The sequence below is a fragment of the Thermobia domestica genome, chromosome 13, assembly GCF_964235325.1.
Source record: "Thermobia domestica chromosome 13, izTheDome1.hap1.1, whole genome shotgun sequence".
NCBI classification, from domain to species: Eukaryota; Metazoa; Arthropoda; class Insecta; order Zygentoma; family Lepismatidae; genus Thermobia; species Thermobia domestica.
Genome location: NC_137466.1, coordinates 182272685 through 182298306, shown reverse-complemented (window position 1 = coordinate 182298306; position 25622 = coordinate 182272685). Strand labels below are relative to the sequence as shown.

The 25622-nt window shown below is 36.5% G+C and overlaps 1 protein-coding gene across 7 annotated transcripts in view; it reads left to right on the top strand.

The window, feature by feature from the left end:
- Positions 1-17269, top strand: part of LOC145668838 (uncharacterized) — a 35025-nt gene extending 17756 nt beyond the window's left edge. For 5 of the 7 annotated variants that reach the window (XM_081737024.1, XM_081737026.1, XM_081737025.1 and 2 more), the window contains 6 exons: positions 2862-3013; positions 5725-5958; positions 6897-7311; positions 9540-9724; positions 12287-12452; positions 14041-17269. In XM_081737024.1, coding sequence (XP_081593150.1) covers positions 2862-3013; positions 5725-5958; positions 6897-7311; positions 9540-9724; positions 12287-12452; positions 14041-14531 — 1643 coding nt within the window. In that variant the 3' untranslated portion in view covers positions 14532-17269. The remainder of the gene's footprint in view (positions 1-2861; positions 3014-5724; positions 5959-6896; positions 7312-9539; positions 9725-12286; positions 12453-14040) is intronic. The other 2 variants (XM_081737028.1, XM_081737030.1) reach the window with 2 other exon arrangements.
- The last annotated feature ends 8353 nt before the right edge of the window (positions 17270-25622 follow it).

The window sequence follows — 25622 nt, the reverse complement described above, 5'->3', positions numbered from 1 at the left end:
ATAAAATAAGTTCGTAGATCTGTATGCTGCTTACCTACTTTCGTGCTCAGCCGCCTACACTTCGAACATGTGGACAAAGCAAGCCTAATTTGTAATTGGGATGGTTTTGGAGGGATGTGAAATAAGTAGTTCCATGATATGTGTGAATTTCATTAGTGTAGATAATTAGTAAATAGACTAGCAGTTACTCTAAGTAAATGTACTGTCCTGTGTTTTCAGTTTTGGGTGCCGCGGAGCTGTAGTAGAGCGCTCTCTGACGCTTGGATTCTTGGCTTGATCCCAGCTCACGTTAAGTGGGCTTTGTGTTGGACAAACATCATTTGAGTAGGTTTTCTCAGTTTCCTCCCACTTTCTTTTTCACTATTTCATTTGTTGTCAGCGTCAGTTTTCTTTAGCCTACCTGGTATAACTGTGAGACGTTAAACTGATAATCTTACGTTTTATTAGTCTCTTTTGTGAACTTACTCTTGTGAAGATATTCAACATTAATTAGTTATGGTGTTAATAAATGATAGTTTAAGCAGTCTGAAACCACAATGGTTCTTTGTGTTCTATTACTTTGAGTGGTGTTTCTTTATAACTTTGTTCCAGATGTCTCGAAGAAATATACAACTAACAAATCAGAAACGGCCAGAAAACTCTTTGCCCTGCTTTACATAATATATTTGTATTATTTCTTCTGCTCCACTAAACATTTGATCTTCAGATAGCGCATACTTACAGTACGGCTGGTTTTGATTGGTATTATAGAGTTAACACGCTTGTGTATAACTTCCTCGTCACCATACTATTAGTGCCCGCACCTTAGCTGTAGAAGACCTGAGTTCAATTATCGGTGGAAAGTCTTATGGTTAGGATCTGACGTTAAGCAGTTAAGTTCGTCTCATATGCCGTCTGTGCTGAAAGGGATGCTAAACTGCAAACTAACCTATCTTGTGTAATGAGATTTTTTTATTGCAGTTGATTGACGTAATATTAATGTATGATACGTGTTTTCTGTGGTGGTGGCGTAAGCATAAACCACTCACGTACACCTCATTTGTCATTGCTTCAGAGCATTTTCAGTGCGCATGTGTAGCATGAGGGTTTTCCGGATTTATGTAGAGTATTGTGAGTTTTTGATTTTTGTTTAATTTTTAACATGTAAATTAGAAGTAGAGATGGTACCTTATATATTTGTTTTAAAATTGTTGAAAGTGTGGTGTGAAGAATTTCAGGATTCCCATGTTACGTCATAGAGCGTTAGTTTCGTTTACTCCGACTTGGATTAACCTTTTTTTGCCTTTCCGCTTTTAATATTTGGCTATTTTCTTTCTGAAATAGAATGCATCATTGTATCCTATTAACATAAATGTTCATACATTTTACTTTAAGGACTACGCCAATGAAGTTAAACAATCAAATCGTTGCATGCAGACACCCTAATAAAAGTGATACGCTTTATATGAGTTCCGGGACAATTGTTGTGCACAAAACGCTGTATTCGTAGGAATGTCAAATACTGAGGAATTCGTAGGAATAATGTCAATATTCACTGAACCACACCCCCCGTTCTGGTCTACTGGCCAGTGCGTTTCCCTTTAGTGTACGTGGGCAATGTAGAATCTATTTTTGTTGGGAAAGCAAATAATTTTATTTCACAATAATTCACTCCTTGATCATTCACTACTTTGACTTTACAATTAATCATCCGCCTCCTTTAGTCTAAAGAGCACAATCTTGGAACGTTATACCAAAAAAAAAAAAAAAAAAAACTAATTTTCTGCTCACTGGTACCTTGCTTCCAGTTTTCTATTCGTCCTTTATATTGGTTATTTTTGTGATTAAATGAACAGGATTAATTTTGCTGCTTGTGAGTATATTACTAAACATGTTCTGCGCTATTAACGTGTAGGTAATATCTAAAGATAAATTACAAATTGTTTTGAACTTGCAGGAAACAAACTGAATGTTCAAAAAAGTGAAATAGCAATAACAGTATAGAAAGAAGGTTATATATATATATATATATATATATATATATATATATATATATATATATATATATATATATATAGATATGTAATATAAGATCTCGGGTGTTCTAAACATGGCGCCAACGGACCACAGATCACTCTCCTACAGATCAAAATAAAGCGAAAATGTTGTATGATGAAATGCCCTGCGGGGCCTCCTTCAGCCGCTATGGGGATCAAAATTTCACAATGTGGCAACGTCGCAGATTAACTTGGAGCCATTAGCATTACACTATGAATACAAGCAGTTGAATCGATTACTACACTAATAAGTGATACTAGTGTCAATATCGACTTTAGCTGCCATCTGGAAAGAATCGATATAACTATTTGATAGATTGATAGATCCAGGGGCGGATCCAGGACCGACTTCTGAGGAGGGCGGTGGATTGTCATACTGCTACTTTTAAGGGCTCCAAACTTTGGGATGATTTTTATTTATATATATAAAATAAGAAATTTTCCTCTTCTGGGGGGGGGGGCGATCGCCCCCTGGATCCGCCCCTGGATAGATCTAATTAGTTTTTTTTTATTTGCGACGTTGGCACATAGTGCAATGTGTGACTCCAGACGATAACTCCAAAAGTATACAAATATATATATTTTGTGCTTTACTTTGACTTGTAGAGTAATGCTCTGTGTTCCGTGGGCTCTATTTTTAGAACACCCGATATATATATATATATATATATATATATATATATATATATATATATATATATATATATATAAAAGATAAATAGATATATAATATAAAAGATAAATAGATGTGTGTGTGTGTGTACTTTAGTTTGTTTTGATTGTATGTATGACTAAATGTAAATTTAATTTCATTTTTTTAAATAGAAAATCTCGTCGATGTACCCGCTTTGCGGCTGTTAACAGAAAGTGATTTGAATCAGTTGATACCCCTTGTTGGATTGAGAGCTAAGTTTCGGGAGAAGTGGAAGGCGTGGGTTAACCCATCGAATGCTACTGATAACTCTTCGGTGGGAAGTGTATGTATTTTGAATAAGTGATTGAAAAACGTTAGCAATTTTACTTGAAAAGAGGACCTAACACTTTAAATAACATCTTAACAGCCATTTAGACTTAGTTTAAGCTTTCTCAAACTTTTGCACAGTGGAGCCATTCAAATAGTTTAACAACCGGATCTATGGTCAGTATACTAAGTTGACGTAATATTAGTACTATATAATTATAATTTCAATGATACTAACAATAGTAATTAGGATTAAATCTTATACCATCTTTAGATTTATATTTTGTATATTGTAAGGTGCGTTGCAAAATGACACGATCCGTACAAGATATCGTCATATTATATGATCATAAAGGAAACTGAAAATGAGAGGTATAATAAGTGACACTGTTGTATTTGTTACACGAAAACAGGTATTGCAGGAATAGATACGTATAGACGACAGGGCGAAACGAAAATGAATAATAGCCCAAGAGAAATGTTGTAAAATGATACGAACGCAGACATGTTTAGCATATCACGTAGTTTGGTCGCTGCTACGGAACATAGAGGGCGTTGGACGAGAATGCGAGATGTTTAGCAAACGAGTGATAGAAGTTAAGGTAGTGAGTGCTACGACGAGGACGCTTGTGTGAGGTGGCGAGTAAGAAGCGTAATGGACCGTAACAAAGTATTGTCTGAGTGCGAAAAGGGGCAAATAGTGGCATATAAAGAAGGTATGTTAATGAAATTGCATGTCGAAGTGGACGGACTGCTTGTGTCGTGAACAATTTTCTTAAACTTGGGATGCGGTATGGAGTAAGGAACTAATCAGGAAGGCCGCATACACTAACTCCACAACAGGAAAGACAAGTTGTTTGAAAGCTAAGTTGTGGTGGAATATCTCTTACACAGTTGGCAAGAGACCCTAACATTCATGTACATAAATCTGCCCTATCAAGAGCTGTGAAATGCTGCAATCATCTCTGATATAAGAAACACAAGCGTCAGCCACGACCCACGGTGCATCACAAGGAGCGACTGCTGGTCTGGACCAAAACACATGTGACCTGGAAGCAGAATTGGCGTCGTGTCATCTTCAGTGACAAAAATAAATGTAATTTGGGTTGTTCCGATGGCTGACTGTACTACTGCGGAAGGAGGAACAAATGTTCTCTAAGCGACAGTACGGATGAGTCTGTAATATGGGAGGACTTTGGTTATTATGATACTACAAACTTCGCATATTCTAAAATTCTGACATCAACCACGTACCAAACAGTACTTGCAGACAATTTGTTGCCATTTGTCGCGCGAATTGCTGGTCCCGAGTGGATCTTCCAACAGGACAATGCTACTGCCCACGTTGCTGGAACCACCAGGGATTGGTTTCGTGAGAAAGACGTGATTGTCCTTGCTTGGCCTTCCAATTCCACAGACATAAAAGCGATGGATAACCTATGGGAAATGTGTCGCTCAGTATACGCCAACGGTACCCAGTACAACAGTGTTTGCGAATTGCAGGATGCCATCATCGCTGCATGAAATCAAATTGATGTAACGCTGCTAGACAGCATGTTTGATCGGGTGTTCAAGATGGTGTTACGCAATTGCTCATAGAACTGGCATTTGTATTGCGTTCGTTTCATTTTGCTATAGTCATTATCGTATTTTGGCTGTTTTTTTCAGTTTGCCTAGCCGTGAAATGAGTGAACTATCTGTATATATATTCTCCTTGTCCATCTCTACATATCGTGTATTCCATCCATGACATAAGTTTTCTAAAGTTACATAACATGTTTGCATCTTCTGCATAATTTTGCAACATACCTTACATTTGTATAATTTCCTTAAACGGAATCTAGATTTTTCATATACGTCATTTACACTTCGCTCTGGGTGGACAGTTATTAATATCCCTATTATCCACCATCAGTAAGATTGTCCACACCGCCATGCAAGACAATAAAAGAAAAATAAAGATAGTCATTTGACTGCTATTTTCATCAATGAAAGCCGTAGGAAATAGTTTTGTTCTGTTTTTCTGTGCACACTGACGATGTAACGACAGGAGCGCATGCGGTTCAGATTCCATGTTAAGATGTAGGTCCACATCTCATATAACCTCGCTGCTGAAAGAGACGCTAAACTGGAAACAAAATCAAATTAAACTAAACCATACAAATTAATGGATAAGTAATCAGAGGCGATAGGTAACTGGGGCAGTCACAGCAGCTTCCCGGATCTCAGAAATAAAGGGGGCGCGGTGGCTCAGTGGTAGAGCGTTCACCTCCGGTGCTTGAGGACCCTGGTTCGATCCCAGCTCGCGCCGTGTGGACTTTGTCGTGGACAAACATCGTGCTCGTGTGTTTTCTCGGGGTTCTATAGTTTCCTCCCAACTTCTTCATTCCACCATTTCACTCATCTCTCATCAGTCTCCTTTAGTCTAGCCGGCATAATCGTGGGACGTAAAACTTAGATTTCAGTTCATTTTCGGAAATAAAGGGAAACTTTAATTCCAGACGACACTGAGGTTTCTCGTCTGGTTACTGGTCACAGCAGCTTCAGGCAGCGTATTGTGAACTGAGGCCCACATCTAAGGGTTTTGTATAGGTAATGTTAGGTTGCTTGTATGATGTTAAGATCAGAGTTGAAGTTGTGTGTACCTGAAGTATAATCAATAATAAATGAAATCTTTTCATTAACGTAGATCTGTTATTGAACATGGAAATGTTTAATTTCCTTAAGGTTTCTGTTCATTCCTATAATGATGGAGACTGCTTAGTGGATATATCTGATGCTGTTCTAAGAGCTACAGGAGCTAAAAGTGCAACAGACAACGACCTTGTAGAAAGACGACAAATTGAAGATACTTACGAAGCAGAAGGACATAACGAGGGTGTAAATAAAGCCCCCTCCAATTTAGATGGAAGTCAATCCCAGATATATGGAAATTGTTGGAAGCCTTTTGACCCTTTATATGTAAGTATCAATACCATCGATATTTCCCTTACTATTTTGCTTATTGTTGCTATATTTATCATAGTAAATAGGATTGGATAAACAAAAAATCTGTTACAAGTTTCAAAAGTAAATGGATATTGGGATACACATTTTAATTCATACTTTTACTAATGGTAATTAAATTCTTTATGCTTTTCATTTATATTATGTAAGTTTATGGTGTGTCCCTCCACATTCTTCACTCATATTATGTTCACTTTAGTTACATTATCCTATCAAAGGTTTGTCTTTGTATACTATTATTTACCCTCACTCTACACTTATAAATTACACTTACCAATGCCGAGCATTTAACTTCTTTTATTTATTTTTTAAATGTACAGCTTTCGTATCTAGGACATTTTCTGAGACTTGCTTCCTCCCTTCATATACATATTCTTGATATCTGGGGTTTGTTTCAGGTAACGTAATGAGTTTACAAGTGAATGTTACGACTCATAGTTCATTTCATTCATACTTCTCCCCAATGGCATCACTCAATTGGTGCCACATATGACCACGATCAGTAGAAAAATTGAGAGTAGCAACCATGTAACTTAGCAGTGCACCATCTTGCCATTCTGTCGTCTTAAAATACAGAAAAAACAGAGGAAGGATGTCAAGACATTCCTTCTGTGCAAATGTTGCTTCACCATTTGAAGGGAAAAAGACGATACATTGCTAAAAACAAAATAATAATAATAATAATAATAATAATAATAATAATAATAATAATAATAATAATAAGTGCTAGAAAGGTCTGTGGTCTTGAGATTAGGAAAGAACAGGACGACCTTCCTGTTCTCATACTGTATTTGAAGAAATGAACATATTGTCTATTTAATCTCAAATACTTTGTTTCCTTAAGCACATCCACTGAGTGCACACTGAAAATGTTTTCGGATCTTTTGTTTCAGGTCTTTAATGTTCTGAACGAAACACTTGATGGAAAGGCAATAATAAATTCATCAACACAAAACAATGGATTGTTGCGCGGAAGTCAACGAAAAGAAGTAGGACGGCTTTTGATTAAGCACATCCTTTTTGAAAACCCATACAGAAAAATCCAGATGTTTGACTTCACAACCTTGGCAAAGCAAATTGTAGACCTATTTCCTAAGAAAGCTGCATCTCTTTATTATACAGCGTCGCTACCTGCAACACGATATCAGACGAAGAGAAATGCTAGCGGAATATTATACGAAGCTTACATTACACGGAGAAGGAAACTTCGGGAGTTAAAAGATCCCACCTCACCTCAGAGTTGTCCATCAAGGCGTTCTACGTCTTCGAATTTATCTTCAGTACTAACAGTAGAGGAAGAAAATGAAGGTATATAGATCTTACATTTACTAGCTTTCGTTTCATGCTAGTATGTAGTTTAGATAGTATGTAAAGTAATTTGTTACATGATAGCAAGTATATAATGACAAATAATAATTAGTCCTGGAAAGGGCTCATACAGAGCTTGTAGTTTAAAAGGGCATGGGTTTTGGGTACTAGATTTACATACTCTTATTTTCTGTCAACGAATACATACTGAACGAAATGACTAAGCTATTATCTTCCCATGGTAACAAGACATTAGAAACGCGAACTTATTCTAAATGTTATTAAATTGCATGCAGTGAGTACTTAATGATATTACACCAATCATTAAAATATTAAAGAATAAATGACTTCTATGATAAATCATAGAACGTGCAAACCAGGTATAGTTGGAGCTGTTTGGTTTTATTTTAGTTTAGCGTACCGTTAAGCTGCGGGGCTATATGAGACTTGGACCTACAGTTTAAAGTAGGATCCGAACTTCCGCCAGAAATCGAACCCGGATTTCCCACGCCAGAGGCACGTACGCAAACTTCTTACCCACGGGTACTGTACAGTATTACTGGTTTTTATACCGTGAAGCCTACTCAGGTGAATTATTGCATAAACTACTTTTACTGGCGTATCTAAACTAATGATGTGCGATAAAATTAGTTTTAAAACTTCGTATTATCTACAGGTGTAGGGAAATATGCTTTATTAAAATTCAGCTCTAATCAGTGATTGATAAACTTGTAATAGCAATGTCAGGCGGATTTGGCATCTAACTTTGCATGTCACTCTACCTGAAAATATGACTAGATATGGATCACTCGATCAATAAATAGTTACTGGATTTCGCTTTACACTTTTAACTAATCACTACTAATCAATTACAGGAAAAACAATATTTTTCGAAAGTAAGAAATGGTGTTTTTTAGCATAACAGCACACACAATAAACATTGTGTTAATGACTAAAATCATTTTTATAATTTAAATGGCAGGATTTAGAACGTAGTTAGTAGTATCGATTAGTTCTTCACTTGTGCTATAGGTTTTTCCCTGTTCATTGTTTAGAGGTACAACATAATATGCCACTGGGCTTTGCGGCATACCTGATAGAAAACATGTTAACTTCAGTACTTTTCTGTAAACTTGACATAACTGATATAAACGTCTGCTTAATTAGTAGTACTAAGATGTTTAATGAGGCTTTTCGGATGGTTGAGAGAATTCGTTGTTCAGCTCAGTTTTTGGCTGCAATCTTCAAAACAGAAATCTTTTTTTTACGTTCCACAGTTGTCATAGGCTAAGAGAGACTGCACTAATAAGAATGAATGAAATGAAGTGAAGAAAGTGGCAGGAAGCTGGAGAACTCTTCAGTGTTTGTTCAACACAAAGCCCACTAGGCGCGAGCTTGGTTGAACTTGGGACTCACGCACAGAAGATGAATGCTCTACCCCTGAGCCACTGCGGCCTCTTCAGGTTTCGAGCTACAGTATACAGGGTGTTAACTGATACTTGCAATACTGGAAAGCAACTGGAAATTTATATCGATAACGAAAATACTGAAAATATATTGAAAATTGTGTAATATTGGAAAATTCCTTTTGAGACGCTTCAAGATGGCAGCCCCTTCATCTGGGTGTAGGTAGTGATAGAGATAACTGGTAACCTAATCAGAAACCTAGCTAGTTCGAGAAAGCAAATAGTATATAGTTAGTATATAGAAATTTTATATATAGTTACGTTCATGTAATATTTTTGCAGTATCAAGACAGTAGCACACCTAAATGTGAACATTAAACACGTTACTCTGATATTTGTAATTAGTTGGTCTTGACTGTTTCTGTACAAATGTAATGAGACTGTAAAAATATGTAATACGGTGAACTAGCTGAGAAAAGTTTGCTGTGAGGAGTGGAGGACCAACACACCAAAAAAGTGGATTGAAAGGCATTCTGAGTGGAAAAAAAGGTCCAGAAAACTCTTCTGGTTGTTGTTTTAGTCCACTAGTTTGATTTTTCTATTAGCATACAGAAGACTGCTTGTGTAACATTTTACAGGCCATTCAATACCATAGCATACAGTCGTATGTGGCACTCACGTTGTTTTGGTTCACCATAGTTTTCTAAACATTTTTCGGTCAGAATACTGGAAATATTTGAAATACCAAAGTCAACTCCAGTAGACCGTACAGTTCCTTATCTTTATATTTTAGTCATTTATACTGTGTATTTTCTTTTCTAGATGAGCCAATTGTGGATGAAAAAGTTCAGTGGCTTCAGAACAGTATCGATCCATGGGCACTAGTTGAAATAAATTGGAACGACACAGTCCTCAATCGCATGCGGGAAGTCGAAGATGGTGCAGGAACTGTCGTGGACTATTTTAACAAATATCCTGCTCTAAAACAACCTCAAGGATTTCAATTAGTAAGTGTTGTACGTTTATATATGAGAAATTAATCAATATTGGGTGTCCCCAACTCTCAGCATTTAAGATGTTTATCAAAATACGATGATTGTACGATTCTAAATTCTTCTAGAGCAGTGTTCAGCAACTAGTGTGTCGCGGCACACCAATGTGCCTTGTCAAGGTGAAAACTGTCACGTAAACGTTTACCTATTGTAAGACATTATTGAACTCTTTATCCCTGTTTCTGCGTGCCGAGGGGGTGTCAAAGTTCTCAGGAGAACTGCAACAAGGATGGTATTAGTACCTTTCTACATAGTCACTGTGCCTAGCGACACATTTTTGCCAGCGGTTCTGCACTTTCCGTAAGCCTGTTTTGTAAAAGTCTGCAGTTTGGCTTTGAAACCATAGTTCCTCAGAAATAACGTCTTTCCTACTGTCAAAATAACATTCTCTGAGTGGATGCTTCATTTGTGAGAAGAGAAAGGTCACTTTGGTGGGTCAACCTTTCATATCCTAATTCCACTGCCTTCATGGACACGAGCTCGTACATTGTCTGCCAACAGTAGAACCCCTTGTGTGGCCACTCCACGACGTTTCTTCAATTCCTCTCGTGACTTAGTCAGGAGATGGGAATAATAGGTAATAGTTAGTTTCTGTCGTAGGTAATCTTCGTGATGACCCCTTCAGTCTCAGAAAACTAAAAGCATCACTTTGGCGGCCGACTTCTGTGTTGTCTTTTTAAGGGTTGGAAGGAGGGGTGTTTCCATTGTTTGCTCATTTCCTTTGCTTATGGATCATAAAAATAAACCTAGCGTTCGTCAGTTGTCATTAGTCTGCCTAGAAGGTCCTCTTCATCTCACAGCGATGCAACATTTCTTTGCAGCGTCGTCGCGATCCCTTCTGGAATGAGCAGTCGTGGCACTCATCGTATTGACACTTCCTGAAAATGCAGCTGGTTGTGAGTATTATTTCAGGTAGACCCATATCCATATCTATGCACACAGAACATTTTCAATGGTAATCCTCCTGTCTTCCATTATCTCAACTTTCTCTATCAAGGCGACATCATTCATGAAAGATTCTTCCAGATCTACAGACGTCCGCGGTGGTCATTTGTAAGTTTGGAATTGGTTTCCACTTGGATCCTTTCATAGGATGGGGTTTCATCCTCAGACTTCTCTTCATGAATCTACTTTCGTGATTTCCCCTGCAGATGGAGGAATTTAATGACGCTTCATGCTTCAAGCTTGCCAATCATCGCACATTCAGAGGTTTATCTGGAAAAAGTTGTAACTAGTCCATGTTCATGGTTCACATACGTGGACGTAACTATAAAATGCATGTCCAAGGGGGGTTGTTGTTCGTCATTCTAGGTGATTGTACGAACTTGTTGATGCTTCCTCATATACTTGTACAGTATTTAATTTCCTGTAATTTTTTTTCGAAAGTTGTTGGATTAAAACAACTTGCATGACTGTAATACTATGTCTTTCGCAAAGTGTTCCGGAATTTAGTGATAAGGTAGTCAAATTATCACAGAGGCCAAGAACCCATTTACAATATCCGTAACGTTGCTAATGCTTCCTGCAAGGATATTATGAAAATAACCTCTCTCAGCTATTAGTGAAATTTGAAACATTCTTCTCTACTGAAATTACTTAGAGTTCATTTCCAATTCCATTGTATTTGTGAGAGTTGTAGTTTTAGACGTAGCCTGAAATTAAAGCGTCAAAAAAGGAGACTTCAACCATTCAATGAAGAAATGACTTGCATTAACAACTATTCCTCCACGAACCAGTGAAACAGACACAAATGTCACATTGGAGGTATAACTAGAATTATTTATTAACTTATTATAACAAAAGTATATTTATTTTATGTGTTCTGAAGTATAACTTCATACACACAGAACTAAAATCCATGTACTTGTGCCATAATATATTTTAATACATTTTAATTGACATAAATAATTTATAAATGTGTGACTCAATTTGTTTAATAATAATAATAATAATCTTTAATAACGTGCTTAGAACTAAAATCAATAATACAACTCTTGGTCGTGTAATTCAATGATACGAATATAAACCTATAGAATACAATAAAACCATAAAACGATAGAAAATATTATGCTAATTACATATGAAATAAGTGAATTAAACCATAGTCAGTGCATTAAGTCATTGCAAATCAAGGTAAATAAAATAGTTTTAAGATGTTCAATGATTGTAATACTTTACAGGTCTTGAGACTAAAACTTGTTTTGTTGCTAGGTTAGGTGGCTCAGTAGTACTTAACTCTCGTGCATGGGTTCTTAGTTTGATCCCCGGGTAAGTTTGTGGCTTACAACATTGCACCTGTGGGTGGATTTCTTACAGTATTAATTTCTTGCAAAATATTACCTTCAATCTCATATTGATTAACAATAATAAACAAAAATATTTGTGAAATAGCTGCAAAAATTAATCGTAAGACTGTCCAACTGGTACGTGTATGTATCGCTGTTGGTTGAACATATGTACTTTTTTTTTTTTTTTTTTGCTCCATTGGTGTTTTAATGTTTACAATTTTCTTTTCAGCTGTTACACGATTTTTCGTACCTCTATCCAGAGAAGGACAACTGTTTCTTCAGTACTATAGTGGCAGTACGAGATAGAATAATCAATATCGCTGAAGAACGCATAAAGACTTCCAGGGATCCAGAATTAAAGCATCAAATTTCAAATTACATAGGACAAATTAGAGGTAATGCAAATTCAATTTTACTTTGAATTTTGAAGTATCTCTGAAAGTTGCGTTTCGAGCATAGACAATCATGTTACCTGGACCCACTCTGTCCTAACACTACATATTTCTAATACAGCTTAAGTGGGTCATATCACAAGTAGGTAATATTTTGTATTTTTTATTTTTATTTATTTTTATTTATTTATTTTTGTTCAAAGGCTTCCATGAAAGGCTCCCTAAGCACGAAATATATTTGTTTCTGGGTACTTTACAAGAGTTTAAAAATTATTCCTCTCTTACACAGAGTGGGTAAGGTACTGGTAGGCCCACAGCGGTATAAACTAGTTTTCCAACTAGACCAGTAACTATCATTCTTTGAAAAGGAATGAAGTTTCATCTTAAATTAAAACAAAATGCGAAAGTTATTATTCCTTATCATGTACACTTATGTTTCTGCTCCTTATTTGTATGGCATTTGTTTAATCGTTCTGTTGTATTACGGAACTTATATTAAATTCGTTGTCACATTATTTCTATTCTAAGGAAGGCTTTGGATGCCAGATGAAATTTCGTTGATTGAAGCAGTACTGTTGATATTGGCTTCGACGTTATGCACCAAGGCTAAAGGAGACTGTGCTAATGGTGGTGAACAAAATGGTAAAATTGTTTAAGAAGTCGAGAAAACCCACGCACACTGTTCACCACAAAGCCATTTGGCGAGAGCCTCTCCGTTGATCTAGTGACTAGTGTGTGCGTCTTTGATGCACGTGGTCTCGAGTTCAATTCCCAGTGAGAGCACACAAAAAAGTTTAGTTTAACATTCACTTTAGTTTACCGTCGTTCTGTCTTTTACCCTAATGAACATTACCGTGTAACATTAAACAAAAATGTAAATAAAACATATATGAAAACTTACGATCATGATCAGCAGAGTAGAAAATAAGGACAATTATATATATTTAGAAAGTACTAACTTGGATATTGAATGGATTTTAGAAGCTAAAACTAGGGATGACATATGTTCATAATGAGCTATTTAGCATGTGCTGAATTCGTAATGCAATCAAGAGACTGAGAACTGAAATTAAACAGAAAACTAGTGAACCTTCACTTTTACAATAAAATAGCTTAGTTTCACATACATGTTCATAGACTAAGGAATATTGTCAAATAATACTAGGATTTAGTTCGACCTAAACAATACACTGGTATATATTTTGAAGCTAGTTGTTAATTAAGTGTTAAGATAACTCATTGGAACTCTTGGCTTGAAATCATTGAATAATAAAACCATATTAGTCATAGTAGGTAAAAAATAGAATGAGAAAATGTTTCGACATCCAACCATAATAGCGTGTAATTTTTCTTTACTATGACTGGTGTTATCAGTAAATATCAGCTGGTCGCTTATCTTCGTATTTCTGAAATTATTCTTCGCATCATTCAATAGTGATTTTATTTAATTCTTTCAATTAGTTCCCTCTTAGTTATCACCAATGTTTGTCAGTTACCGGTAACTGAAATACTCAGAAGTGTCGATTATAATTTAGCTCTAGTTTACTTTCACACTGAACGACCCGATTATAACTACTGTTGTTCTTTTCAGATCAAGATCCTGACTCAAGGAGTCTAGTGGCCCTTTTGTTAATTCCTTACATAATTGGAATTCCGCCCTGCAGACGGAAGAGAGGATTTACAACATGGAAACCATCGCGCTCAGAAATAAGAGATGGATTCATAACTCAAGTTGCATCAGGAGATGACGTACAGGTGTGCGTTGAATCCCGAAGGAACAAACTCCAACGTCTTGGACGGTCTTTCCAGCCCCTTGTGTTATTTGTTGGTGACAATCTTACGGAAGTGAAGGGAGTGTATGTTGTAGTGGATAACACATATTATTCCATGCACAGTGTAATCCAAGCTGTAGATGTTGCTTTCAAAATTTTTCAGTCCGTTGGTGCTCAATACCCAGAAGAAGCATCAGATATTTGGCTCGTCATACAGAGAGGATTTTACAACATAGAAACAAAATTCGATCGTATAAATCAAGCAGTGAGGAACTTACTAGCGGATCTTTGCCTCTTAACTATTACATAAAAGGTATACGTGTTACGGATGTGCGAAGAAATTCCCTGTAGTATCTAACTTAATAAAGCACATGAGAATTTACTGCAGGAAGTTAACTACTGGTACGAGGGATTTCCGTTGCGGTGAAAGAAGGTGCTTTCGCCTCTTTTCATCGGGAGTTACTCTTAAAAGACACTTAGTTAGAGTCCATTCAACATGTACTTCGTCCCCATCAGTCATTGATTCCCAATCAAACCTAAATATTGTACTTTCTGATACCCCTTCTACACCCACGCAAGATTTTGTTCATGAAATAACCAAAGAAAACGCTATAGCACAATTTGTATCATCACTGCATGCAATGCCACTTATTCCTCGTTCTACAATTCAGTTCATTGTGGAAAACTTGAATAATTTTTTACATGCCTCAAAAAATATTCTTGAAACCGAATTTTATAATATGGTTGGTAGAGATAATGTTCCAAGATACATTCAAGAATGCTTCGAAAAAGTGTTGTCATCACATGCTGCATGTGTAACGGATCTTCGTTCAGAATATAAACGTCTTCAATTCTTTGAACGTTTGGAAACGTACATTGCTCCCATAGAAATTACAATTGGGCAACGTATGGAGTCCAAACGTTCAGGAGATGGTGTCGGTTTTGTATCTATACCTTGTACAATGCAGCTTATACCTATCAATGTTGTTCTTCAAAAATTTTTTTCAATTAATAGTCTTATTTGAAACCTTACAATATTTAAAGTATTTAGAAAATGATGCAATCTGTTTAGAAAACATTGTGCAGGCGAAAATTTGGAAAGATGTACTGAACACAAGTGAAGAAAATTACCTTCACCTTCCCATGATACTGTATTTCGACGATTTTGAGATTGGGAATCCTCTTGGTAGTCATGCTACTATTCATAAATTAGGTGCAATTTACTTGTCGTTGCCCTGTCTCCCCACTCACTACGCTTCCCTTTTGAATCACATTTTCCTTCTCGCATTGTTCCATTCATCTGACAGGAACAAATTTGGAAACAACATAGTTTTCCAAAAAATAATTGAAATACTCAATGAATTAAACCATACGGGTGTATCAGTGGCCACCGATGTTTTCAGCGGAGCTATTAAGTTTCATGTTGTGTGTTTATGTGGCGATAATTTAGCCTTAAATGGCATATTGGGTTTTGTGGAGAACTTTGTGGCAAATTATTACTGTAGAATCTGTACTTGTAGCAAACAGCAGATGCAAAGTATGTTGTATGAAGATAAAACGTCATTGAGGAGCATAGAAAATTATGAGCAACATTTACTCTTAAATGATACGTCGAGAACAGGTATCAAGGAGAAATGTGTTTTCCTTAATTTAAATGGATTTAAACTTTTTGATAATGTAGGAGTAGATATTTTACATGACTACTTAGAAGGTTGTTGTCGTTACGTAATGAATTTTGTTATTACTTATTTAGTTCAAGAGACGAAACTAGTTCCATTGAATATTGTACAAGCTCGATTGTTTAATTTTGATTACGGTCCGGATTCTTCGTCCAAACCTGTGAATGCATTAACAGTGGAAGGATCCAACTTGAAACTTAGAACGTCTGCTTCTGAAATGGTTACATTAGTTAGGTATTTTGGTTTACTTTTTGGCTATTATGTTCCAAGAAAAAATGAAGTGTGTAATTTGTATACAGCGTTACGTAGAATATTGGATAGATTGTTAAATAAGAGGGTTTATAATGATACGTCTGAGCAACTGACATATTTAATAGCAGATCTTAATGAGACATATTGCAACCTTACTAAAAGTTCGCTAAAACCAAAATTCCATTTTCTTTTACACTATCCTAGTATGCTTCTTAAGTTTGGACCTTTGACCCAAGTGTGGACAATGAGGTTTGAGGCCAAACATAAAATTTCTAAAATTGCTGCCAGGGCGTCTTCGAGCCGTGTGAACATATGCAAAACAATTGCAATGAAAAACCAACTAATATTGAACGACATGATTTTAAAAAATAAACCTGTGTGCTCTTTCATTTGTGGAAAAAAGCGAAAAGTGGAAACTATCATCACTAGTTTGCTGAAACAAAAGTTTTTTTCTGACATCGAATCCTGTGATATATTCTGTAGCCTGGGTAAGAATTAAAGGTGTTAAATTAGATGTTTCTTCTGTTGTTACTGTTGATCTGTGCACTGAAAACTGTTTACCTATATTTGTCCAAATAACGGATATATGGGTTACTGACGATGAAAGAATATTTTTATTATGTTCTTTGTTCGAAACTAATGATTTTGACCTACACTTCTTTGCATATAAAGTTTCAAAAAAGAATGAATCTGTTTGGCTTCGTTATAGTGATCTGATGACGTACATACCAAACACATTTACAGTTATGTCCGATCATAGTCTCTATGTAACTGTTAGATCGCCTATAAACTAGTTTACATACCATAATGAACAAAACGAATAAAGTTACCGTTCATTTTTAAGTAACTAATAGGAACGATGGTACTTGGAATAGACCGCACTTAAGATGGAATCCAAAACACACGATATTAGGTAAACTATTGAAAAAAAGAAATAACAAGGTAGTGAAACATATCTACTTGTAGAAGTTATAGGGCACATATGTAAGAAAAGTGGCTTACCTTGTGTCTGCATATTACTTTAGTTAAATATATTCTTCCTCTAGATATGTAGTCAGCACCATTTTTATTACGGTTACCGAATTCTTACTTTAACATCTATTAAGTTTTGCATTATTTAGAGAACAATTGCTGGAAATTATTCAGTGATTTAATTTAGTTTTTTGATTCCTTTTAATCATTGTCCCTGTATTTGCTGCCTATTAAAAAAAAAAAAACTTTGTTCACAGTACTGATTATTGTGGAAATAAACAATTTCTTTAATTTGTTCTTTACCTGGTTATCTTTTTTGGAAACTCTTTTGCAGGTATAATACTTGAATTTTAGGACAAGGATATTTGAAAATGTATTTTGGCTTGTGTAGTTTGTCAATGTCTAAGTTATTTTTGTTTAGTTGGCACCAGATGTGAATTATTTTCGAATTCCAGGTAGGGGCAATGTGTTCAGATCTAATTTTTGAAGTAATGTAAATGTCCCAAGGAAACGAGATTTTGTTAGATTCTTTGTAAAATTGGTAATAATCTTAACGGTAAAGTTGTGTAAACTGGAAAGATTTGTAACAAAATGTATAATACAATATAAATAAATAATAAAGAATTATCGTTTACTTTCTGAACAAATCAACATCCAGAATTATCCTTTATCCAAGTCATGAGAATGGGGTACTTTGCACATCGCTATACTTTGTATCAGGTGTTCCATGTTCGTTTCATAACTTTGTAACTTTTCTAGTGCTGCCATCATCGCAGGTCAGTAGGAGCGTTTAAGGATTTCACTCATGCAGCCTGATGACTAACGTGCGTTCTGTTATGCATGGTACTTGGTATTAAACAAGTGAGAAAAACGACACGAAATGAGATACAATTGTCTGAGTCATAGGCAGTATCCACAACGAACAATGCTGAGTGTGCATGAGTTTTCTATTTATCATTTGGCTGAATTCAATGTTGCATTTACTGCTGAAATCTGTACTTTATTTCGTACTTTGAAGATGCAGTTTGATGTAAGTTTTAAATTCTTGCGTATATATGCTGTACACTTGTATCTTACACGTAACTTTAAGAATCATCACTCTTTAAGGATGTATGAGAAAGTTACTGTTCTCCATTAAAAGTGCAACACTAAGACGACATCGTTGGAAGTCCAAATTTACAGTGCGTGGAGCATGGAAGGTTACAGTTCATTAGTATAAGTGCCACGAAGAAGTACCAGTTATGTCATATAGTGACAGCAAGTGAAAACCAGTCAGTCATATTTAAATGGTAAGCGAAAGGTGGTGTGGCGTGAGCGATTACAGAGCGTAGGTATGGGATACTAGAATAGAGTTGATTATGAAGAGATTGGATATTTTCTTTCCAAAAGAATCCTGCTTCTGTATGCAGTATCACAATGCCCGCATTCACTTCTCTCGCCCGTGGCACTAAGCTGGATGACGCCTGTATTTTGCTTCGCCACGTTGAACAGGTGCACAGTGTTAAGGTGTGGGATGTCGTTATGTGGCTCTCATATTTTTAATTATATCTATATTTAAAAAAAATAACTTATCTGTTAAAATGTACAGAGAAGTTTTCTGAAAAATTCTATTCAGGCTTCTTGTGGCAATAACTTCTGTATTTTGGAAGATACTATTATGGAAAAGAAGATATGGAAGTCGTCTCTATATAGTATAAGCAATGGATAACAGCAGCTTAATAAATGATTGTACGTAAATCTTGTTTGAGTTTGAATATAGAATTATACATTGTTGTGAATTTTGCATTATTATTGAAGTGGTGCAACTAACTTACTGCAAAACGTATGATAAATTTTTACAGTAGGTCTAATATTGTCACATATTGATTTACTCTGTATGAAAACTAAAATAGTTTAACATGGTTAACCGCCTTTCTGCGAATATTTCTAAAATTAACGCTCGTCACTTTTCAACACTTGGCTTCGCAGTAGCTTTCCAACGAATTAGCAGGAAGTCCATACTTATAGGACACCCTGCAGGCAAATACATTTCCTTGGACAGTTTCACTGCTCCAAACTAAAATTTGAAAAGTGTAGTATTGTTAATTTTATTATTATTGGCACAAAGGAGATCAACCATATTTTAAGCTATTTTTGTTTTCATGCAGTGTAAAACAATATTTGACAACATTACAGTAAGAATGTATCATGCATTTTGCAGTATGTTGCAGCTCTTTAATAATGGTGCACTATACGCACAATCTAGATCCTAAAAATGTCCAATCCATATATTACAAGAAGGCAATACGTATGCGATACAGGTAAAATCCGTATATTTCATATAGACAACCAATTAGCTACATACATCCAATCCATACATAACATATGGCCAACCTGTACGCGACATAAGTATAATCTATATGCTGCATGCAAACAGTCTGTAAGCTACATATGTGCACTCTGTATGGTGCATACGGATAAGCTGTGTGCGACATAAGGAAAATCTGTATAATACATACGTACAATACGTATACTGTATCTAGTCATGCGTACGGGGCATAAGTATAATATAGATGCTGTCTCGGGGTTGAACGCAAGAAACATACGTATAATCTATATACTGCATACGTCCAATCCGTATATTACAAAAAGGCAATACGTATGCGACATACGTAAAATCCATATACTTCATACAAACAACCTATAAGCTACATACACCCAATCCATACATTACATACGGCCAACCTGTACGCGACGTACGTATCATTTATATGCTGCATGCAGACAGTCTGTAAGCTACATATGTGCACTCTGTATGGTGCATACGGATATTCTGTATGCTGTATCTGAACAAGCTGTGTGCGACATAAGGAAAATCTGTATAATACATACGTACAATACGTATACTGTATCTAGTCATGCGTAAGGGGCATAAGTATAATATAGATGCTGTCTCGGGGTTGAACGCAAGAAACATACGTATAATCTATATACTGCATACGTCCAATCCGTATATTACAAAAAGGCAATACGTATGCGACATACGTAAAATCCATATACTTCATACAAACAACCTATAAGCTACATACACCCAATCCATACATTACATACGGCCAACCTGTACGCGACGTACGTATCATTTATATGCTGCATGCAGACAGTCTGTAAGCTACATATGTGCACTCTGTATGGTGCATACGGATATTCTGTATGCTGTATCTGAACAAGCTGTGTGCGACATAAGGAAAATCTGTATAATACATACGTACAATACGTATACTGTATCTAGTCGTACGTATGGGGCATAAGTACAATATAGATGCTGTCTCGGGGTTGAACGCAAGAAACATAGGTACACAGCGTATAATACATACTTCTTGAAATTATGCTTCGTCCTGAGAGTCAGTGTGTGTCATCATTGTTAACTAATATGCTGTATATGGTCCTGACGTCACAAAGCTAGATATCACCTCCGTATATACTTGTTACTGTAGATGACGTCACACGAATGACGTCATTGCACTTATGCAGACAGTACGTATAATACATACTTTTTCAGCTATATGTTTGTTGCAGGATGTTATATACGGTTGTACGTTAAGTCCAGAAACTACAGGAATTACGAATGTAACCTACGTTTTTAAGTATGCCACCTACATTTTTTTTTCTCAGTGCATCCTCTGTAAATTTGGTTGGTTCATCTCGTACCCTTTCATGGATAAAGACTTGTCAAAGATATACATTAGCATACACAGTATATCTGGTCAAGGGACCTCTCTTAAATTAGGAACTTATTTGGTAGATATGAATTCAGGAAAACTTTCCGTGGTTTTAATTCTCTTAGTTGAAGTACTATGAGATACTCCTATGTATTTGAAAAGTATTTCACATGTACATGGTAATAAGTTGACATATATTGTATTATTGTTCAGCAGGGAAACATTCTGACGGCGAATCTGCATATCTTGTGCCTAAACATAATATATAATATATGCACTTTCGTATATACCGTTTACATGGGGAAAATATTCAAAATCAAGTTACCGAATAGTGAATTTATTAATACAAAAAGTTTTGTTACTTTGGCATGCCCATAACTACAATAACCATTATATAATTTTGAAAAAATAATTTCAATCTAATAAATAGACTATAGAATATTATTTCTACAATCAATTTGAATTTCTAGTATGCAGTTCAAAACATTACTTTTATCTACGTTTTAAGCGGTTGAATGTGAGATTCTAGAAGCTGAAATCAGTAATTTTTAAATGTTATTTTCTATGTAGGGATGTCATATGTTGTCATCTACGCTCAGACCCGTAGCCAGCCCAAACATTTAGGGGGGCCCGGTCGAAGTTTGGGGGGCCCGATCCAACCACATTATAGTTCATCACCATATTATAGTTCACTTGTAAGCCTACCGTGAAAATTTTAGGAGGGGCTAGTAAAAATTTAGGGGGGGCGGCTCCCCGTAGACCCTCCCCTGGATACGGGCCTGTCTACGCTATGAAATGACTCAAGGTTGTGTGAGAGTAGTTTTAATTTACTCCATATCAGCTATCATAGTACTCACCATTGGTGGCCACTTGAACATTTAGGGTATTGAACATTTGAATCTAGAAAATTAATATCTCAGTAGATTGCTCACAAAAGTTTTACCACTAAATATTAGATTGGTGCGAATGAAATGTCTGTTTGACGTCTGGTAAGAAACTCGCCTCAACAACACAGCACAAGATCACACGTCAAATGTCATAAAGTTAGTACGCGACCTGCAAACAAGTTGGAGTACTCATACAGTCAGTAAGCAGTACGTTGTTGATTAAGGCCATATGACCATAAAGAACAAAAATTGCGAATAACTTTCCATTATGACATCAAACTGCGAAATTCTCTGCAGCAAGTCGCAAAAAAATAATAATAAAAAAAAGTTCATTTGAGCCAGGAGTGGCGAATAACACATCACTTGCCGTTGGTAAAAAGTGAAATGAAATTCTTTCAGTTTTACGTCTCATCATTATGCCGGTTAGGTTAAAGGAGACGGTGACTATGAGAAATGAATGAAATGGTGGAACGAAGAAAGTGGGAGAACCCACGAGCACGGTGTTTGTCCACCACAAAGTCCACACGGCGCGAGCTGGGATCGAACCAGGGACACCAAGCGCCGGAGGTGAATGCTCTACCACTGAGCCACCGTGCCCCCTCACTTGCCGTTGGGTTGTCACATTTCGTTCCGGAGACACAAGATTGGAAAATGATCCTCAGCGGAACCAACAAACACCAGGTTCGGATGACTTTCTGAAGGATATATTGGAAACATGTCCTTGGAAAAGTTCGTAAAATTGCATACGACCTTAGCGTTGTCGTTCGGTGACTGTGTATTCAGTAAGGTGAAAAAGGTTGGACTCATTTACGTCGCATGAGTTGATATTTGCCAAGAAGAATGGCTGTCTGAAGGTGTGTTGTTCTCTGACTAGTGAGTGTAAGGAGTATATTAGAAAGCCACTTCTGCATCAGATTGTCACTTAAAAAAAGGGAGTTGGATCTTGATCAATGTTCAGAAGGGTTTTCAAAAACTCTTGAAGAAGTGTTTGCTGGTATCTAAAGTAAAGTTGGTTCCCATATCTTTCTCCGTCGAGATATCACTGTGGATCTTTACAATAGTGATGTTCATGAACATGCACAGCAACCTTCCCCGCAGCACCAAGAAATGTTCAAAAATGCGGTATCCTCATATTGCATAATCGGTATCGTCATATTGCATAACAATACACGTACAAATGTCCTTCAAAGCACACTGCATACACTCCACGATTTGTAATATGAAACCCTTCCTCATTCACCGTCTTTTCCTGACGTCTCTCCCATCGACTACTATCTCTTCAGATGTATTAAGCACTTTTATGAGGGAGGACTTTCTCTGATGATCAGGCTTTGCAACATATGATTGAGGATTTCTTCGCATTGCAAACTCTAGGGTGCTTCCACCAAGGCTTCCAATAGTGGTGGAGACTATTTTACTTAACCTGGTATTGTATTTTTCATTTAGTGTCCTTTGGAAATGACATACTTATGACTGACATTTAATTCACACTAACCTAACACGTAAGACCCCGTTACAGCATCGTAGTAGTGCTCAGATGACTTAGCACCCTTCCGATCATCTTCAGCCCCTCCTGAAATTTTCAGTTCTTTGTATATATGTACGAATGCACGATGAACTCGTATTAAGCCCGAGAAATATAATCTCGACCCCTGTAATTAAGCGTTCCGGCCACGAGTCTGCACCGTTATTCAAGCTTTGGGTTTAGATTTTTGTGTCCAGGTTTCCAAGTTTAATCCACTACCATTTTGTTTGGAGGATTCTTCATTTACCACATTTGCTTGTCGCAGCCACAATATGATCGAAAAAATCTCTTCTTTATATATTTGGAGTAGTTGTTATATTCAAACGCCACTTCTGCTCTTAAACATTCTTGCGACTAGTCGCGTGATTTTCCAATGGAAACAGTGAAAGATCTTCGACAACATTCGAATGCATACTATCAAAATCCTCTTCAAAAACTGTGGAATTATAGACTCATCATGTAACTGCGGCAAGTGCACACATTTGTCACTCCGCGAAAATGTTAAATTCTGCTTCAAATTTGGAAACTACAGATAATGTACGGTATTTAGGTTCTTTATATGCATTATGTTGTACCACGCTTCCATAGAAACGGATTGAATTAAATTCACAAAGAGAAACACAGGAACCATTGCCTCGAAAGGGAAACTATACTACCGTAATCTTCTACTGAAAGACAAAGATCTTCCACATTATGCACGGCGAAACTAATGTTTTAAAGACTAAAGTCATTCATAATACTCACATGACAATAGTAAATCGAACGACTTTAAAGTGACAAAACAAAAGTAAAGGTTTTCGCATTTGGCTACACGATATGAAGACTAAAGATCTGTATTTGGAGGTAACAACTTCACACTTACTTGACTTCGGTGCTCATGAGAGTGATTTAATCATAATTCTTCTCTGATCGCTTTACTTCTCCAGGATGGCACAGATACCCTTTTCAAAGGAGCTGGGTAAATCTCTGAGCCTCATTAGAACGAGGATTGAAGAATAAAAATTCCCTACTCACACCGGAAATCGAACTGCCACCCAGCTAGCAGTCTTACCGATTATGCTCTTATAAAATCATGCAGTAGTACAAAAATAAACCTAAGAGTTAGATTGTCCATCTTACACAGATGTAAAATAAACGAAACGAAACCTTAAGATCATCCATGCTTGAGGCTAAGTGTTCTTCCCAAAGGTAAGTTCTAGCCCACTAGCTAGATGAGGCCATTAAGCAAGTTAGGATGGTGTAAGGTAGACAGTTATTTTCGCTGTAACTGAAAAAGCGTTATAGAACTGGAAATGAATGCTAGCCGAGCATTGACCAGATGATAAAAGCCAAACAGTCAGCAGAGGATGCGGAGAAGAAGGCCTGAGTGCATTGACCGTGCGTCCCAACCACAACATTGGAGAAACATATGTTTATCACATGAATAAACATAGGTTTATATCTAGCAAGAGATTCTGTGCCATTGTTCACAATTTCCTGCCTCTACTTCGGCTCCTATCCTCTGGCCAATACACAGCTGGCCTTAAAGCTGGAGTAGAGGAATAGGTTGAGACTCAGGATATAAAAATACTGAATAATAATGTTTTCATTACACAGGTTGCTACTTCCACCCCTCTGACTTCCTATAACATCAAGCTACAACCTTCACAAATAGTTCATTCATGATTATTAGCCCTCGCAGTTCTTTTATATTTCCTAAGTTTCTCTCCTTTTCAGAAACCATTTCCATCCGAGGTTGGGCGGGCCGTAGAAAGCAATAGCTTCTCTGAGCTAGAAATATTTCAAGTTTATGGAGATTTAAATTAGTGGAATGCTTGCAAGCTGTATGAGACTATAAGATGAAGTCGTAAAACGTGTAAGGAGAGGAAGTACTGACGGACAGTGTGATGATAATTTGTTAGAGCTGACTGTGGTGCTACCTTAGTGCATGAAGTCTGCTGTAATGAATTGAGGTTGTGTACAATATAAATGTTGATTGCGGTGATAGATACGGCGGTCTGTATGTTTTGTCTAAGTACATCTGAATTAATGTGCCGAACTATAGTTAGTATATAATGACATGTTTTCAAAGTTAAAACCTACGATACTGACACCATGTATTTAAGAAAACGGTGTGAACATTATGGTTTAAAGATTGGCCACTATATGTAGTAACAAAAGAAATCCAGCAACCAGGACTGGTCATTGAACAAAATCAACCACTGAGAGCATATCGAGCGTGTCTCGACATAAAAAAAAATGACGAGTTTCAATCGACAAAGCATTGCAAAAGGCAAGGATAAAATTAAATAAGATGTTTAAGCACTTTTTTGGAAGCGAACGTGTTATTACCTGAGGTGAATATCCTTGATTTTCAAAAGATTTTTTTAAGTTGCCAAAATGATAAGT